We start from the raw sequence: 18,325 nt of genomic DNA, 5'->3' as shown, positions 1-18,325 counted from the left end.
GGCAATCCTCGGAAGGGGTTTTGGGGCCCCGGGTTTCACAGTGAGTCTAAACGGCCGGAAACTGTTACCTATCCCCTAGGCCAGCTTGTGAGGGACCCTAACTGCTTGTGGCTGCCCCTCCCAAGTTTCTCCTCTCCTGGGCCCAGGCCTCTAGTTCCGAAGCTGCAGAACACATACCCAGTTTGCAGATGCCCCTTTCCCTCTGGCCCAGTGGGGTGTCCCTCGCCCCACCTCTGGACATCGAGTCTGGGTCCCTAGGAAACCGCGTGTTCATTCATTCCTCGCCCCATGAGGCTCCACTCAACCAAAAAAACCTTGTATAGTGTCCTAGCCCCTCCCCCAGGCCATCGCAAAGACCCGCAACCCCACGCCCGCGACCTCCACCAGGCCTGGGCCTCTGCCGCCCGCAGGAAGACGCCCGGGCCCGGGCAGGGTGAACCCCGTGGGAACGGTTTGTCTCGAAAACAGGAACCCGGGCCGGGGGGCTGGGCGGGGCGCCCCTTCCCCACCGCAGTCCGCTTCCTGCCCCTCCCGGTTTCCTCCGTGCGACACCCAGGCGGAGCGCAGAGCCGGGGGTGTCGTGGTGGGGGAGGGCTGCCGCACGATGCCCCCACGCCACCAGTGGCGCAGCCCCCCGCCCGCGGCTACGCGCTCTGGGGTGGCAGGGGAGGGGTTAAGCTGCTGCAGGGCCCAACGCGCGGGCCGAGAGGGGGAGTCCCCAGTGGAGAAGGCGCGGCGCGGGGCGCAGGGGCGGGGAGGGGGCGGGGCGGCGGGGCGCTGGGCCGTGGCGCGGAGAGCGGGCTGGAGCCGCAGCCGCAGCGAGGCCGGCGGGCGGGAGCGCACGGAGGTGGCGCGGGCCGGGCAGGGTGCGGGCTCCGCGCTGCGGGTCCCAAGAGTGAGTGAGCGAGCACGCGCGCGCGCGGTCGAGGCGTGGGACACAGAGGGCGCGGTCCCTTGGGATCCCCTAGAGGCAGGCCGGCGGGGACTGCGGGTGGGTGGAGAATCTGCGGGCCGGATCCTGGGTAGGACAGAGCTTACTGAGGGGCTAAAGCACTTAGAGCCACCCGCGGGAGGGGGAAGTCGGTGGCACACCGGTGCTAGCCTGACACGTCTATACCAGGCCCTCCCCTGCAAGTCCCCATTTGACAGATGGGAAAATTGAGGTGCAGAGAGGCCAAATGATTCTCAAGGTCACCCGGCTAGGAAGCAACAGAGTCAGGAGGGAATGGCTTTGAGAAGTCCTCGGAAGGACTGCCTAATGTGGGGGAGTTTGTGTGTGTAGGGCGAGGTCCCCTTTCCTTACGGCAAGGCTCTGGCATGGTCCAAGAGTATGAGGAACCCCAGCCGCTGGGGCTGCGTGTCCTGGAGCATGGTCGAAGGGGGAGGGGCGGCGGAATGGGTGTGTGCGCAACCACGGGGGTATGTGCATGTGTGTGGGAGTGTGCATGGGTGGAGATGCACAGTTTTGCGTGTGTGCACACGTGTGCAGATGTCACAGCTACTGGCCTAGGGATCAGAGGCTGGGCTGGTTCAAGTGAACAGACGGTCTAGGAGAACGGCGTGCGGTTTGGATTCTGGAGTAACGGACCTGGTATGTGTGGCTGAGGCTTTTCATTGCAGGTGTGCATGGGGTGTGGGTGCCATTGTGTGTGACAGGACGGGAGTGAGTGTCTATGACTGGTGTGTGTGAGATGGGTCCTCTTGCTCTTAATGTAGGTCATGTAAGTTATGGCCTCCGGCAGATAACTTGTCTAGAGAATGGGTGTTTGTCCCTGTATGGGTGCTTATAGTCCTCGCGGGTCACCAGGGTTACTTAATGGTGTCATGCAGACCATGGCACCCCCATGGCGCTAGCGGCCCCTTCTGGGCACTCTACTTGGTGCTCTCACGCACAATTTAACTATACAGCAGGATGGGTGGGAGTCAGGAGCCCAGGCTGGAGAGATACATGACAGTTCTGGAGGGGCTGAGCCGGCACCCCTGGGACCTTCGTGCATGTGGCTTAGGAGCCCGCGGTTCCCAGGCTCTGGCTTCCCACTGACACCTCCCAGCCGCAGTGGACTACCCTCACCCCCGCCCCACGAATGTTCTTCTCCACTCCGGTCCTCCTCTCCAAGGGCAGGCCCCTGGGGGATGCTACGACCCCGCCTCCCACTCGCAGGGAGCCTAGGAGGGGGCGATGTGGGCAGGACGCCTGGGTTCTCTCCTCCCTCCTCCCATCCTAGGGAGAAATTCCTCCGAGGTCCCCTCAGGCACTGGGTTCCCAAAATAACCCTGCGGGGGAAGGGAGGCTGTTAAGGGAGGGGAAGCGGGAGGAGCTCAGAACCAAGCTGCGGGGTGCTGCAGGTGCCTGTGGGGTGCTGCAGGTGCCTGTGGGGTGCAAGCACTAGGAGAGGAGGGCCCGCTAGGAGGCTTGGGGCAGCATCTAACCCCTGGGGTCCTAGCTCGTCCCTTATTCTAGTAGAGTCCTTTTACCTTCCCGCGACTCTGCGGGTGGGCCGGAAGCCTCTCAGCTAGTCCATTTCCCAACTAGCGGGTTGCACCATCCCAGGGCAGGACCGTTTAACCCCGGGAGTGGCAGCAGTAGACAACTCCGCCCCTGCCCAGCAGGGGGCGTGCCTGCTCCGCCCGTTCCTTTGAGCCCGGACGCTCCCCCGGTGCCTCCGCTAACTCCCACTCTGCTTCTCCCAGGACAAGGGTAGGGTTCGAGCCTCGTGGGAGCGTAGCTTGGGTCCAGCCCACCGGCACTGGCGGCCATGGCGAGCACTCTGGACTTGGACAAGGGTTGCACGGTAGAGGAGCTGCTCCGAGGCTGCATCGAAGCCTTTGGTGAGTTGCCTGCAGCACGAAGGGGCACACCCTGAAGCAGACCCCTGGCCAGGAACTACCCAGGCTCCTTCCCATCCTGCAGTCCACTTAACGAAAGCCCCTCTTCTTTGCAGAGAGGTGCCCAAATATACCTCTTATCCAGACGGCAGGGAATTGGGGGGGATGGGGAGTCCCAACTATGACCCGGGAGGGGCACTATCTGTTTCCCTGGGGGATCCGGAGGAACTCTATCTCTAGCCTGGGAACTGTTTCCGGTAGATGGGGGTTGGTTTATCTGGTGAAGGGGTGCCCCTTCCCCCAGCACTCAGGAAATGACCTCTGGATTCTTGACCCCGGGGAACCAAGGCTCCTTCCGCCCCAGCTGGTTCCCCTCCGGACTATGGGCTTGCTCCAAGCTCCCCTCCTCCAGCTCCTGGATCCTGTAGTACCCCTTGCCCACTCAAACTTCTTTCTCAACTTCGACCTCCAGGCTCTGGAGCGCTGGGAAAAGCAGTAGGTGGGCTGGGTCAGGAGTGCAGACCCAGGGACCTGACACCAGACTAGGCTTAGCTAGCTGAGCCTCCCGACCAAGGGTCAGCCACCTTCTCTTTGACTTTTGGAGCAGATGACTCTGGAAAGGTGCGAGATCCGCAGCTAGTGCGCATGTTTCTCATGATGCACCCCTGGTACATACCTTCCTCTCAGCTGGCTGCGAAACTGCTCCACTTATATCCTTGGCGGGAATGGCTGAGGCCCGGGTGTCCGGTTCAGGAGCTTAGCTGCTCCTGCTTAGCTTGCTCAGGGCCTTAGAGCCTGGAGTGGAGGCTGTGTAGTCTCCTAGGGCTTTACCTTGTACCTAGCAGAGGTCTTGGTCTCTTCTGTGACTAGGCCTTGCCCTCACTTTCCCCTAAGGTCTTGGATCTGCCCCTGCTCTGTCCAGGGACCTCCTGTTGCCCTTCTTTAAGGCTAAGTCCTCCTCTCCGCCTATGGTGGAGTCCAACCCTCTACCTCCATCAGTGGCTGCTCCCACAGTGTTCATCCCCTCTCCCCACACCCAGGGTACTCAGGTCCCGCTCTCTGCTCCAGTTTCTAGCCTTAGGTTCCCTGCTGTTGTCCTTAACTCTCCCTTACCTATCAGCAATCCCGGACAGACAACTCTAATTCTCTACAGGTGAAAACGTGTCACCTAGTCAGGTGAGTCTGGGCCCTGACCCCTCCTCTTACTGCCTTTCTCAAGCTTCAGGTGGGCTGTGGGAGTGGACAGCATCCAGGGGACTGACCATGTGGGTTTGCCGGGGGACGCTGTTCAAATGTGCTGCTGGCCTTGCTATTTTCTGCTGGTGTGTGGAGTTGGGGATGGAGAAGGAAAGCGCTGGAGGACGGGGTGGGAGTGAGTGGGGTGGGGTGGGAGGGTGTTCGAATACAACATACTTTGAGGCTCTTTACCTCGCTCTTTAGGGGTGGTTACAGTCCTTATCGTTCCTTCCCTTGCCCTCTTGGGGATGGTGAAGGGAGGGAGGGCTGCCCTAGGTGACTTGACTCTGCCCCTCTACCAGGTACTGGATCTCAGCATTCCCAGCAGAGTTTGACTTGAATCCAGAGCTGGCTGAGCAGATCAAAGAACTGAAGGCTCTGTTAGACCAAGAAGGGAACCGAAGACACAGCAGCCTCATCGACATCGAGAACGTGTGCGTGGGGAGGGAGCTCGGGGCACTAAGCAGCCTCCACCATATGTGCTTAATAAATGTCTGTTCAACTGAATGAGTGAGGGTCACGTCACTCTTGCTTCAAACCCTCCATGGCTCCCTGTCACCTTCAACACACTTCCAGCTTATTAAGGCCCTTCGTGGCGTCAGGCCAGCCTAACATTCCTGTCCTGTCTCCCATGGCCTTCCCTGCATCCCATACACTTCATACTGCGACTCTTTGGGTCCACTCGCCATTGTCTGTGTCCTGCATCCTCCCTCTCCACGGTACTCGCTCTTGTTGCCCTGTCTCCTCCATTCTCACCAGACTCAGCACGAGTGTGATGCCCCTGCCTGCTGAGGGCATAGACGCTACTCTTCCAGGGCAGAATTTGCCATTCTTTCCTGTGTTTTCCTGAGATGCTTTGTGCAGACTCCTGCCCAGAGCCCTGGGAACATGTGTCCCACTGTTTGGTGATGGCATGTTTCTGTGTCTGTCTCCCCCGGTAGATTGTGAGCTCCTCGAGGGCAGGAACCGTGTCTTGCTCATCTCTGTACCCCAGCGCCTAGCACAGCGCCTGGCACAGAGTACGTTGTCCATCCGTGTGTTGAGTGCATGGTTAAGGGGATGTGTGGAGGAGTTGCTGGGACTTGGGGTTGGTAATGCCCAGGATGTTTGTTTAGGTCCCAGCTCAGTTTGAGTGGCATGTCTGAGTATATGTGGGGTCATAGGAGGCAGGGGACATCTCCAGCACAGGGCTCACTACCCCTGCTTCCCCAGCCCCACCTACAAGTGGAAGCGGCAGGTGACTCAGCGGAACCCCGTGGAACAGAAAAAGCGCAAGATGTCCCTGTTGTTTGATCACTTGGAGCCTATGGAGCTGGCAGAGCATCTCACCTACTTGGAGTATCGCTCCTTCTGCAAGATCCTGGTGTGGCCTGAAGGCTTGTGGTTGGGTGCCGTGCGGGTTGAGAAGGGAGTTCCAGAAAGGGACAAGACTTGGGAATAGGCTGGCTCTCGAGCATGGTCGGGTGGTTCCATCAAATGACAGTGGGAGGGTGAGCCAGGCTGAGAGCCATGGGAGAGGTCAGCAGGGCACTCAGGCCAAGTCCACCTGCCCACAGTTCCAGGACTATCACAGCTTTGTGACCCACGGCTGCACCGTAGACAATCCCGTCCTGGAGCGATTCATCTCCCTCTTCAACAGTGTCTCTCAGTGGGTCCAGCTCATGATCCTCAGCAAGCCCACAGCCACGCAACGGGCGCTGGTCATCACACACTTCGTGCATGTGGCAGAGGTGCCCACTTTTCCCATGTACCCAGCCTCCCCGTGGTCATCAAGCCCTTCCCCTTCTCTGCAGTGACGCGCTGCCCCCTCCCTATTTGCCTCCCAGAAACTGCTGCAACTGCAGAACTTCAACACACTGATGGCTGTTGTTGGAGGCCTGAGCCACAGCTCCATCTCACGCCTCAAGGAGACCCACAGCCACGTCAGCCCTGAGACCATCAAGGTACCTGGTTCAGGAGGGGCCTGTGCTTTCAGGGTTGTAGCTTTCCCACTGCAGAGCTGCAGCCTGGGCACGACTCTTGTCTATAGTGGCGGGCCCCCAGGTCTGCATGGTCCCAAAGCTAATTTCTTTTTTTTAATGTGTGTATGTATGAGTATGTATAGTGTATGCATGGACACAAGTGCATGCAGAACAAAGGTTGACACGGAGTCTCTTCCTCTGCCACTCTCCACTTTATCTTTTTAAAATTCTTATCGTTTATTTTATTGATGTGTGTGTGTGTGTATGCCACGTATGTTCATGTGCCCGTGCAGACCAGGTGGATCCTTTGGAGCTGAAGTTGCAGGCAGGTGTGAGCTGCCTGACATGGATACTGGAAACAGAACTCTGGCTTTCTGGAAGCTCAGCAACCTTAACGTCTGAGCCGCTTCTCCAGCCCCTTTTTCTTTTTCTATTTTTTTCTTTTTTTTTGAGATAAGGTCTTTTTCTGGACCCAGAACTCACCAGCTGGCCAGTGAGCTCCAATGGTCTGTTTTTCTCCATCACTGAGTGCTTTGGTTACATACAGCCTGACTTTTATGTAGGTGCCAGGGACCCACACTTGGGTCCTCATGCTTTACTGGGGGGTGTATCTCCCCAGTGGCTACCTCATGAAACCTTATCTCAGAAAAAACAATAATTATAAAAGAGCAAAAATCACTATATAGTTTAAAAAGTAGAACACTGGGGTCTGGAGAGATGGCTCAGTGGTTAAAAGTACTTGCTCTTGCAGAGGACCCAGGTTCAGTACCTTAGCACCCACAAGCTGGCCCAGGCATGCACATAACACACATATATACATGCAGGCAGAACAGCCCACATGCATAGAATAAAAGAAATCTTTTTTTTTTTTGTAGTTTTTCCAAGACAGAGATTCTCTGTGTGGCTCTGGCTATACTGGTACTTACTCTGTAGCCGAGGCTAGCCTTGAACTCAAATTCACCTGCCTGTGCCTCTGCCAAGTGCTGGGATTAAAGGTGTGCAGCACCAGCACCCAGCAATAAATCTTAAAAAATAAGGAAATGAAGACTGTTGACTGGAGTGTGCTGAGAGGTAGTGTGCACTTGAAGACTCTGGACTCTGACTGAGCACCAAGTCTAAGCAAACAAGAGTCAAGAAAACATTGCTGCCCCTTAAAGGATGATACAGTGACCCCTGCCCATGATGAGGGCTTTCCTAGCTTTAGTGTATGTGTATCCCATTCTGTTGCTCTGAGTAGAAGCACATGTAATTTTCTGTCTCGGGTTCTTTTATTCCACCTGGATGGGAAAGGCTTTCCATCCTGTTGTGTGGGGCAATTGCTCATTTTCGTTGTCCCATGATCTCTTGCCTCTGCCTCTTGTCAGAGACATATACCCCTACACCTGGTTTATGGGGGTTCTAGGGATCAAATTCAGGGCCTTATGCATAATAGACAACCACTATACCAACAGAACTGCACCCCTTTCTCAAGGTTTTTTTTTTGTGTGTGTGTGTGGGGGGACCCTACCACTGCTTTTTTTTCCAGAGGCAAGATTTCTCTGTGTAGCCCTGGCTGTCCTGCAACTAGCTCTGTAGACCAGAGTGACCTCAAACTCAGAGCCCTAACCACCCTTTTTGGTTTTTCAAGGCAAGGTTTCTCTGTGTAGCCTTGACTGTCCTGGAACTCACTCTGTAGACCAGACTGGCCTTGAACTCACAGAGATCCCTCTGTCTCTGCTTCCCAAGTGCTGGGGTTAAAGGCGTGCGCCACCACCGCCCTGCTAACCTCAACCACTTTTTGAGACAGGGTTTTGGAACTCACTGTGTAGATGGGGCTGGTTTTGAATATTCTGCATCTGCCTTCCCACTGCTGCGATTCTGGGCTTATGTGACCATACTCAGTTTGAGTTTTTTCCACTGTTTACCACCACTAGACACGTTGTGTACCAACATCCTTTTTGGTCAATAGATGTGTGCTTAAATGTTGGTAACCTGGGCTCAGCTCTGGTGTGTGTAAGGTAGCTGGTCGTAATTGTTTCCTTGGACTCATAACTTAAGAGCTCTGATCCCTGAAGTTTGAGAGAGCAGTATTGGAAGTCAGTAAGGGAGGATGTGACCTTTCTGCCTACCTTGACCTTGTTCTCTATTCCCACAGTTCTAGGGCTGAGGTAGGAGGACGAGTGAGTGGTGTGTGTGATGTGAGTGACGCTCTGATCTCCCCCCCCACCCCAGCTCTGGGAAGGTCTGACGGAATTAGTGACAGCCACCGGCAACTACAGCAACTACCGGCGTAGGCTGGCAGCCTGCGTGGGCTTCCGCTTCCCTATCCTGGGTGTGCACCTCAAGGATCTGGTGGCTTTGCAGCTGGCGCTGCCTGACTGGCTGGACCCTGGTAGGACCAGGCTTAATGGAGCCAAGATGAGGCAACTTTTTAGCATTCTGGAGGAGTTGGCCATGGTGACCAGCCTGCGACCACCAGTGCAAGCCAACCCTGACTTGCTGAGTCTACTCACGGTGAGGGACTGGGCACAACGTCCTGTATTTGCATTTGCTATGGTTGTGGGCTTGCTGGGTTCAGAAGCAGCTGAGGTTTAGCCTGGGCTCTGGGGTTTACACTGAACTCTGAGGTGGTTCCAGGGTTGAGCTGAGACACAGGCCTGTGATCTGATTGCAAGGCTGCTATGTGGACCTTGGGCTGGATCTGAGGCTGGGCCTGGGTCCTTGATCATGAGTTGAGCTCTTGACAGTGGGTTATATTAAAAGGCTAGGACTAATTTGTGGATTTGCTGGGTGACATGGGTGATTTCTAACATGGTCCTGGGTCCTGAGTGAAGTTCTTTTTTTTTCTTTCTTTCTTTTTTTTTTTTTTTTAGATTTATCTATTTATTATGTATACAGTATTTTCAGTATTCTGTCTGCACATGTGCCTGCAGGCCAGAAGAGGGCACCAGATTTCTTTACAGATGGTTGTGAGCCACCATGTGGTTGCTGGGAATTGAACTCAGGACCTTTGGAAGAGCAGGCAGTGCTCTTAACCGCCGAGCCACCTCTCCAGCCCGTGAAGTTCTTTTAGTATTTATTAATTTAGGTTTTGGAGACAGGATCTCACTCTGTAGCCCAGGCTGACAAGAACTTACTAGGGAGCTTCGACTAACTTTGAACTTGTGGTGGTCTCTTTGCCTGAGTCTCCAAAGTGCTTGGATCACAGGGACCGTGCCTCGCTTTGTGCAAAGGTTCTGACTCTAGTCTTGGCTGATATTTTGGCAGTGCATTGCTTTTAAAGCTTGCTCTGTGGGCCGGCTGGCATGGAGGTGGTTGGGGTATTTTCTAAGCTGGCCTTTGTCCGGAGTTTAGTTGAGTTTAGCTTTCACATCAGGGCAGACTGGCAGTCCTGGGGTCCTGGGTTTGTAGCTCCTATGTAAGAGGGGAGCAGGGACCTGAGGGTATGACAAGACCTATGTGTCTCAGGTGTCCCTGGATCAGTATCAGACGGAGGATGAGCTGTACCAGCTCTCCCTGCAGCGTGAGCCACGGTCCAAGTCATCGGTAAGGGAGCCCCTCACCCCTCACTTTGCAATTGAGGATTCCAGGGTGCAAGGACAGAAAGAACATTCCCCATCCGCTGTACCCACCTACCTGCTTGACAGAGCATCCTGGGGGCGGGGGTGGGGCTGACTTTGGGCAGGCGCTTTCTTTCTATTTATTGGAGCCTTAGGTTCATTCCCACTCTGGCCCTGGCTCAGACCTGACCATTCCCACAGCCAACCAGCCCCACCAGCTGCACCCCGCCTCCCCGACCTCCTGTGCTAGAAGAGTGGACCTCAGTTGCCAAGCCCAAGCTGGACCAGGCCTTGGTGGCAGAGCACATTGAGAAGATGGTAGAGGTGAGAGGCCTGGAGGCCAAGGGGAGCTGGGAGCAGGGGCCTGTGAAGCAGTGTTTCTCCAGCGCCTTGCCTGGGAGCCACCGCAGGTGCCACATCTGAGGCACAGAGCACAGCACACTAGCTGCATTATGGGCTGGTGAGGCAGGGCTGAAAAGGGATGTGGGCTCAGATGCTCCTTTTAATTTGCCCTTCTCCTGGCCTTGTATGTTCCTCTGCAGTCTGTGTTCCGGAACTTTGACGTCGATGGGGACGGTCACATCTCCCAGGAGGAGTTCCAGATCATCCGGGGCAACTTCCCTTATCTCAGCGCCTTTGGGGACCTGGACCAGAACCAGTGAGGAGGACTAGAGCCTGGAGGGGGTGGGGTGGAGTAGAGGGACAGCGTCAACCCACTTCCCCTTGGGCTCCAGTTCTTGAATGTGCAGAGAATAAGATCTCGCCTGGGAAGCTGTGGCTGTGATGTTTTGGGGTGGGAGGAAGCTGCCAGCCATAGAGGGATAGTGTTACCTTGCTAGTTTGGACAGATGGGGAGCCCCACCTGAGCCTTGCAAAGAGAACACTATTTTATTTGTGGAGCTCACAGCTGCCAAGAGTGTGGGGAAGTTGAGCCCTTGGGTAGCTGGCTTTAATGAACAGTAAGAAAGGCCGTAATTAGCAGCACCCACTTGCTTATCCACAATTCATATGCTGACAATTTGGAAAAACATCTGGTTCTCTGAAGCAGGTTAAATGTGCCCTCTGAACCATGTTTATGCCCCATTTTTGCTGAGATGACAAAAACCCAGTCAAAACTTACAGTCCATCCCAGGTTGATTTATTTTTAAATGTGACCTGTATTTTAAAAATATGCGGTTTGGGGGTTGGGAATGTGTCTGCCTAGCATGCAAGAAGCCCTGGGTTTCATCTTTGGTATAACGGGGTGTAGAGACACTCTCTTGAAACCCCAGCATTGGGAGGTGGAAGCAGGGCAGTCAAAAGCTCAAAATCATCTTCAACTACATAGCAATTTTGAATCTAGCCTGGGCTACATGAGGCTCTCTGTCTGAAAAAAAAGTTTATTATTATTGTTCCCACATTACAAAAATTGATGGTAAAAGCAAAATCCAGGTAGTAAAATAAATTCCAAATGAACAAAATGTTTAAAGAAAAAAAAAAAGCAAGGTCAGAGGCAGGAGGGTTTCTGTGAGTCCAAGGACAGTCTGTTCTACACAGAGAAACATTGTCTCAAAAAAAAGAAAGAAAGAAAAGAAAAGAAAAGAAAGCTAAAGCTAAACTTCTTTTCCTCACTGTGTAGTCCAGGCTAGCTTGAACTCATTATCTAGCGCAGGCTGGCTCAAACTCAAAGTGATCCTTCCTTTTTCTCTAGTGCTGGGATCACAAATGTGTGCCACCATGCCTGGCTGCTTCCGTCCTTTTTGGCACCCATGTAAAATGATTTTGGTATGCAATGTGTTTCATAGACAAACTAGATTCATGTGTGGATCTGTTCCCACTGGTGGCCAGACTGCAGTACAAGCTCCCAGTTCCATGTTTTCTCCCTGGGCTGGTGGGTGGGTTTGTTTGTTTTTGTTTTACTTTGGGGGCTCTTAACCCTGGAGGCCATAGCTTCATGGAGTCTCAGCTCTAAGACTCCACCTTATATAAACTCAGACAGCTGATTGGCCACCAGAGCTCATTATTGGGCTCCTAAAGACGGAGGAGGCTATTTACCTGGGCTGTGTAGGTCAGTGGCAGCTCCTGGGCTTAGCGTGCACAGGGCCCCGGGTCTCATCTCTAGCTACCTCAGACTCAGAGGAGACCAGTCCCAGCCCACTGCTTCTCTTGAGTTTGTTATCCCTGCCGCTTATGCTTTTTTTCTTCTTTTTTTTAAAGTTGTTTAAGTCAAGGTTGTTCCGTGTGCCAGGCCAGCCCCAGCTAACTTACTATAGCCAGGTGTGGTGGTGAACTCGTGATTCTCCTGCTTTGGGCTCCCCAGAAGGCCCTGGTGGGAGGTCTGCACCAGGTGTGTGCTGCACCAAGGCTTCTGAAGCTTCCTCTGTCCGGAACATGGAGATTCCTATCTCTTCAAAATCATCTGTGCATTTTAAAAAACTGTTGATTACTTTTGTTATTATTTTATTTATTTGTTTACTTTCTTTTTTGGAGACAGGGTCTCACTCTAACTTAATCTAGCTGGAAACTTACTATGTAGCCCAAGCTGGCCTTACAGTCTTAGCCTCTGGAGTGCTGGGTTTCCAGGGATGACTCACCTTGGTCCACAGTTTTTTCTGTGCTGAGTTTGAACCCAGGGCCTTATGTATACCAGGCAAGCACTTCATCCTTGAGCCACATCCCAGGCTGTTTGTGTGTTTTCTCTCTGCTGCATCACACACATCTTCCCACGTGGATTCATGTAGGAGTGCATAATTTATTTATTATTTATCTATCTATCTATTTTGGGGTTCTGGGTACTGAACCTAGGGCTCACATATATTCAAGGCAAGCATCTGCCACTGGGCTCTGGTGTCCACACTGCATCATCCTTTAGAGGATGCACTGTGTGGCTGGCCATCCCTTCCCTGTGCCTCCTCCAACCGATGTACAGGGAGATGGTCCAAAGCTGCCCTGTGATTAATTATCTGTCCTACTTCTGGGAAAGTATTTGTATCCACTCCTTCAGGCCAACGTTTCTGGAGGAGACATTCCTAGAAGTGGGATCAGTGGATCCAAAGAAATGTACATTCTAAGTTAGGAGAGAGAGACTGCCAACTGACCTCAGACAAGGTTGCACCCTGTTGCACCCCTTCAGCCGTGCCCAGGTGCCTGTGTCCCAGCCTGCTTGCCAAGAGCAGAGGCTATAATAAACCCTAGGGTTTTGCCAGTTGAGTTGGAAAATGGTGTCTTTGTTAATTTGCATTTCTCCAACCCGACTGGGGACTATCTATTCATATGTTTATTGGCCACTTATATTTCTTCTGTTAATTGTTCATATTCTTTGTTTGTCATCCTGCTGAGTTTGTGAGTCTTCTCATTGATTTTTAGAACCTGTACTAATGGATATTAACCCTTTGATGTTGAGTATATTTGCAAATAATTTCTTCCAGTCTGTCACTGATGTTGTCTTTTTCCATATAAAATTTTTTTTTAAAGCTTCGTGTGTTTGATATGTCAGCGTTTTCTTTGATGGCTTTTTGGATTTGTATGACATATAGAAAGGCCCTCTGTTCAAGGTCACAAAACAATTCTCAACTCTTATTTTCATGATTGTATATATTCATCCGTGTGTCTCATTCCAGGAGAATGTGGTTTTCATGCAGCTTACATATGTCATATAAAGTCTGTCTGTCTGCCATCTATCTATCTATCTATCTATCTATCTATCTATCTATCTATCTATCTATCTATCTATCCTTTTTCAAGACAGAGTTTCTCTGTGTAGCCCTGACTGTCCTGGAACTTGCTCTGTAGACCAGGCTGGCCTCAAATTTACAGAGATCCGCCTCCTGAGTGCTGGGATTAAAGGGCTGTGCCACCACTGCCTGGCTAAAGTCTATATTTCAATTTTTTAAAAAAACTTTTATTTAACTTTATTTTATGTGCATTGGTGTGAGGTGTCAGATCCCTTAGAACTGAAGTAACAGTTGTAAGCTGCCATGTGGTTGCTGGGGATTGAACCTGGGTCTTTTTGGAAGAACAGCCAGGGTTCTTAACCACTGAGTCATCTCTCCAGCCCCTCGCTTTTTTTTTAAATAAATCACCAGTTGTCCCATTGAGATGGAGGCTCTGTAGCATCATAGCATAGAACATCAAGTTTCAAATAAGGAGCCGCTGTGGAAGTGACAGCCACCAAGAAGTGACCAAGGAGTGGGATGTGGTGGCACATGCCTGTAATTCCAGCTTCTGAGAGACTGAGGCAGGAGGATGAGGAGTTCAAGGCCAGACTCATATATAATAGCCATTTGAGGTCAGCCTCAGCTACAAGAAACTGTGTTTCAAAAAAAGTAGCAAACTAAGATGGCTTACTTTCTTAATCCCAGCACTTGGGAGACAGACACAGGCAGATCTCTGTGAGTTCCGGCCCAGCCTGGTCTACAGAGTGAGTTCCAGGACAGTCAGGGCTACGTAATGAGAACTTGTCTCTGAAAACAAACAAACAAACAAACAAGCAAACAGCAGGTATGAGGGGGATATCTCAAATTAAAATGTAAAAAATAGAAAAAAAAAAAAGAGAAGTAACTAAGGACCTACCTAGCCACGTGGGCATTTGTATGCCTGTTCTCCTTGGGCTCTGAAGACCTGGGGCATAAGAAGTAGGACTTTGCCCATATGGAGATAAGGAAACTCAATCACAGTCAGATTAGTCGGCCCCAGGTCACAAGGCTGAAAAGTAGAGCTGAGGTTTGTTTTTATTGGAAGGGCAGTTTGAGCCAGAGTTTCTCTATGTAGCCCTGGCTATCCTGGAACTCACTAAGTAGACTTGGCTGGCCTTGAACTCGCTTCAAAGGCACGAACCACCGTGCTCAGCTAGAGCTGGGATCTGAACTGAGATCTATGTCTAGAACACACTGGAGCCTAAAATACATTCCTGGATGAAAAGGGACGCTTGGGAAGCCGAGGTCTGGTGGAAACCCCAGATCACAGGCGCAGCTGCCCAGTTCTCTTCAGAGACCCCAGTCCTCAGGCGCCCTGCAGGTGTAGCGGTGTGGCTCCGAATGGGAGACGCCCAGCCTTTTTTAGCTGATACCCAACTGCGAGTTCCCCATTGTCCTGAGGAGGGAAAACTCTAAGAAATGATTTGGCCAAGCCCACACTAGTTAGTGGTAGATGCTAAGTGTCCTCTTGTTACCTTCACGGACTTTTCTGGACCTTTTTCTCCGCCCGTGGGGTTGGGGATGCCCGCTCTGGCCCCAGGGGAGGATCCAAACTGAGATGTCCCCACGCCTACCAGGGATGGCTGCATCAGCCGGGAGGAGATGATCTCCTACTTCCTGCGCTCCAGCTCGGTGCTGGGCGGCCGCATGGGCTTCGTACACAACTTCCAGGAGAGTAACTCGCTACGCCCGGTTGCTTGTCGCCACTGCAAAGCTCTGGTGAGCGCCCACTGCACACATTTGCAGCTCTATCCATCCACCCCTCCAACCCTAGCTTGAGGCCCACGCCCCGCCCTCCTACTGGTCCCGCCTCCACCCTAGCGCCACCCAACCCGCAAAACACCTTGGTTCCTAGACCCCAAGCCCTGTTCTCCGGACCTAGAAAATCTTATAAACCCCTCCAACATGGTTTCTTCCTGCATTGCAGATTCTGGGCATCTACAAGCAGGGCCTCAAATGCAGAGGTAAGATAAAGTGGAACAAATGGCTTCACTGCTGGACCGAGGTTTGGGGGAAGAGTTCCTATTGGGGTAGAGATTTTTGTTTTGATGGCGGCAATTTCCAGCAAGCAAAGAACATTGTAACTAGAGAGGCTTTCTGACTGACAGGAGGGGCTTGTCTTTTAAAAGGCTGTGGTGAGGCAAGCTGCCTAGGAAAGAGACTTTGGAGATGTCATAGTCCGATATTAAATTAACTTAAAGAGAGCAACTTGGGAGGAGACTTGTAGTTTGATGGGGTGATTTCTCAGGAGCAAAGAACTCTGGGAGAAGTACAGGTCTGAAGGATGGCATGGAGAGTTTTCTGATCCATGTCCTTTGCTGGGCTCCCCCTTTTCGCTTCCCTCAGCTTGTGGTGTGAACTGCCACAAACAGTGCAAAGACCGCCTGTCAGTGGAGTGTCGCCGCAGGGCCCAGAGTGTGAGCCTGGAGGGCTCTGCGCCTTCTCCCTCACCCACACATACCCACCATCGGGCTTTCAGCTTTTCCCTGCCTCGCCCAGGCAGGCGTAGCTCCCGGCCACCAGGTAAGAGGGCCCACAGGAAGTCAATGACATCTAAACTTATCCTGGATGCTGGCTGGTTCAGACTTCATGATTCTTTTATTTTGGTGGGACAATAAAGAAGGATTGGTTAGGTAAGAGGGCCAGACAGTGCCCAAAGAGCTCCCGACTTTCTGAGGGTGACATGGAGAGAGGCCCTAATTTAATTTATTAATTTACTTTTGAGACAGTCTTACTATATAGCTTTGGCCAGCTCTGCTTCCCAAGTACTGAGATTAAAGGTGTGCATCCCAATTTTAAAGAAGCGTCAAGATTCCAGTTGTATGTTCCTTAGGGGGATTGAAATTCTATGAACTATTTGCATTTCTCTTTTTTGCCTGCCATTATAAAAGTCCCTTCTCCCATAACCTCTGGGTGGTACTCTTGGGGTCTCTGTTGGTTTTGATCAGCTTGCTGAACGACGATTTGCCAAATGATTATTTTCCCCGAGAAGAGTCTGAACAATGAGCTAAACCGAGGTCTAGGCCAATTTGACCACAATCATTTGGGTTGCCGTAAGTCCTCAAAAATAGCAAAGAGAAAACTGTTTGCAGTTGGCCTTCAGATGCGCTGGACTCTAAACTGTGCAACACTCACAAAATCGACGTTTAAGCGAACTGCGCAGAGATGTGGCTGCGGGAAGAGCTGCGGCAGAAAGAAACGTAGCATAAGCCTCAAAAATGGGGTCGTTTGGTCGTTCCGAGAATCGGTTTTTGGAGGATGGGTCTGCTTCCAGGATGAGGAAGGGATGAGAGCCTCCTCTGATCAGAGGTGGCTGCTGAGGTCACAGGGACCAGGGGTGGGTTTACAGACAACTCTCCCTCTCCACAGAGATCCGAGAAGAGGAGGTGCAGGCAGTGGAGGACGGAGTGTTTGACATCCACTTATGAGATGGTGGGTCCCCCCTCCCTTTGCAGGCTGCCTCCAGAGTCCCCCACTGAGGGCTGGGGTAGCTTATTGGGGGGGGGGCTAGGAAAGGATACTTATCTTACTGGCCTGGGCAGGTGGGCTCATACTTGGCAAGGGGGTTGTCTTCCTTACAATTTCTGTTTTTTCTCTTCCCAGCTGCAACTATCAAGGACTCTTTCCTGCTTTGGAGAAATGACTTGGAGCAGAGCAGGGAACCTGGGGTTCTGGGGCAGGAGGCTGGGCTGAGGGTGGGGGTTGAGGGTGGCATGCACTGAGGTCAGGGCCAGGGCTGGCGTCCCTAAGGTTGTACAGGATCTTGTGAATATTTGTATTTTCCTGATGGAATAAAAAGGCCCGAATAATTAACCTGGACACTCAGCCTACCATCCCCAGACACTGTCCTTCTAGGGGCTACACCGTTGGGGTCCAGAATTCGTAGGTTGGACCGCCTGGAACCTGGGGGCAATGAGGCCTTAGAAACAGAAAAACTTCAGAACACAAAACACTTGGGAAGGATCTAGAATGGGAGGGGGTCCTGAATTTTGGGGACTCTGAGCTTTGACACCTGGGAGTCTTTGCACCCTACAATTGCTGGGCCTGGTGCAGCTAGAGTTTTCAGCCCATAAGTCAAACTCCCCTGCCTTCCAGGTAACCTGTTAGGCCCTGGGTGAGTACTCCAGTGACAGAGAGCGCTCACGGCAGGTTGAAGAAGGCTGCCCAGGGCTGTGGAGGAAGAGCTGAGAGCTAGGAAGGGTGGGGACAGCCAGAGGCTTGTGCTGGTGTGCCTCAGGGTGGGGGCTGAGCTCCATGGCCATGCAGCCTCTTGGCCTGGTGCTGCTGCCAGCCGGAAGGACAGCGACTTCCAGAGGAAATGCATATTGATCCTGCTTAGCTCCGGAGGCCTCTCCTAACCCAGCTTGCTCTTCCCTCATGAGCTGGCAGCACGGAGAACTTGGGGGTGGGTGGGTGTCACCACTAACTGAGTAAGGCCAAGGCCATTTCTAAGGCTACTTTGGGACAGGAGGGTGGTCTGTGGGGGTCACCCAAAGGATCTAGAGCCTGACCAGGCTGCCCCTCGGGTCAGGAGGTACCAGAAAGCAAAGCTAAGGATGGGAGTTACCTCTCCAGGTCTCCACACTGCAGCATTCCCTACGGCAGCCTTTGAATTGTTCTGAGGGCAGGGAAGGAGCACCCCAACTCCCTACCTGCACATCACTCCGTTCTGCAGAGCTGGCTATGGTCTCAGGTTTCTTGGAGAACACACTGTCTCAGAGCCCCCACTTACTTCCTGCCCATCTCTACCTTTCGACTCCACTTCCCCTGGACTTCTAGTCCTTATTCTGGGCCACCTCATTCTCCTGCCCTGTTACAAGGACCAGCTTTAGTCCTGTCCCTCATTGAGTCCCCTACATTGCCTCTCCTTCTGTCCTCAGCCCCCTCCTGCCCTTCCCCCTCTTGAGGCTGTAATATCCGTTTCACGATTTGGGGGCTGAGTTGCTATAACAACAGACGGCGATTGTGTTGTGAAGAGCAGCTAGCTCCTGCTCTGCCAGCCTGCCTCCCGCTGCCTCCATCCCTGCAGCCTGGTCGGCTCCCCAGCACCCCAGCCCCTTCCTGGCCTCTTCCCAGTGTGTGGTATGGC

At 52.7% G+C, this 18,325-nt stretch overlaps 1 protein-coding gene across 7 annotated transcripts; it reads left to right on the top strand.

Moving 5' to 3' along the window:
* The first annotated feature begins 766 nt into the window (after positions 1 to 766).
* Rasgrp2 (RAS guanyl releasing protein 2) lies at positions 767 to 17,055 on the top strand. Of its 7 annotated transcripts, none has more exons than XM_048457973.3 (17): positions 767 to 895; positions 2,692 to 2,829; positions 3,434 to 3,536; positions 3,940 to 4,002; positions 4,365 to 4,496; positions 5,275 to 5,425; positions 5,619 to 5,792; positions 5,889 to 6,005; positions 8,235 to 8,516; positions 9,471 to 9,548; positions 9,764 to 9,886; positions 10,105 to 10,220; positions 14,814 to 14,955; positions 15,164 to 15,200; positions 15,583 to 15,759; positions 16,606 to 16,668; positions 16,840 to 17,055. In XM_048457973.3, exons 2-16 carry the CDS (start codon positions 2,757 to 2,759, stop codon positions 16,662 to 16,664), a joined length of 1,827 nt encoding a protein of 608 aa, XP_048313930.3. In that variant the 5' UTR covers positions 767 to 895; positions 2,692 to 2,756; the 3' UTR covers positions 16,665 to 16,668; positions 16,840 to 17,055. The 7 variants fall into 7 exon arrangements, with proteins under 7 accessions (XP_048313930.3, XP_048313933.3, XP_048313929.3 ...); XM_048457972.3 differs by lacking the exon at positions 767 to 895 and adding an exon at positions 1,004 to 1,591; XM_048457976.3 differs by lacking the exons at positions 3,434 to 3,536; positions 3,940 to 4,002 and having other exon boundaries at positions 773 to 895.
* Positions 17,056 to 18,325: the final 1,270 nt, after the last annotated feature.

The sequence above is a fragment of the Myodes glareolus genome, chromosome 7, assembly GCF_982192425.1.
Source record: "Myodes glareolus chromosome 7, mMyoGla1.1, whole genome shotgun sequence".
Lineage (NCBI taxonomy): Eukaryota > Metazoa > Chordata > Mammalia > Rodentia > Cricetidae > Myodes > Myodes glareolus.
This window is presented reverse-complemented; position numbering and strand designations above follow the sequence as displayed.

What these genes read in the sequence shown, in the direction of transcription:
- Rasgrp2 (XM_048457973.3), top strand. Translation starts at nt 2,757, where the DNA reads ATGGCGAGCACTCTGGACTTGGACAAGGGTTGCACGGTAGAGGAGCTG. An exon ending in ACATTGAGAAGATGGTAGAG is followed by an intron (nt 9,887 to 10,104) that starts GTGAGAGGCCTG and finishes GTTCCTCTGCAG; the next exon opens with TCTGTGTTCCGGAACTTTGA. An exon ending in GCAGGGCCTCAAATGCAGAG is followed by an intron (nt 15,201 to 15,582) that starts GTAAGATAAAGT and finishes CGCTTCCCTCAG; the next exon opens with CTTGTGGTGTGAACTGCCAC.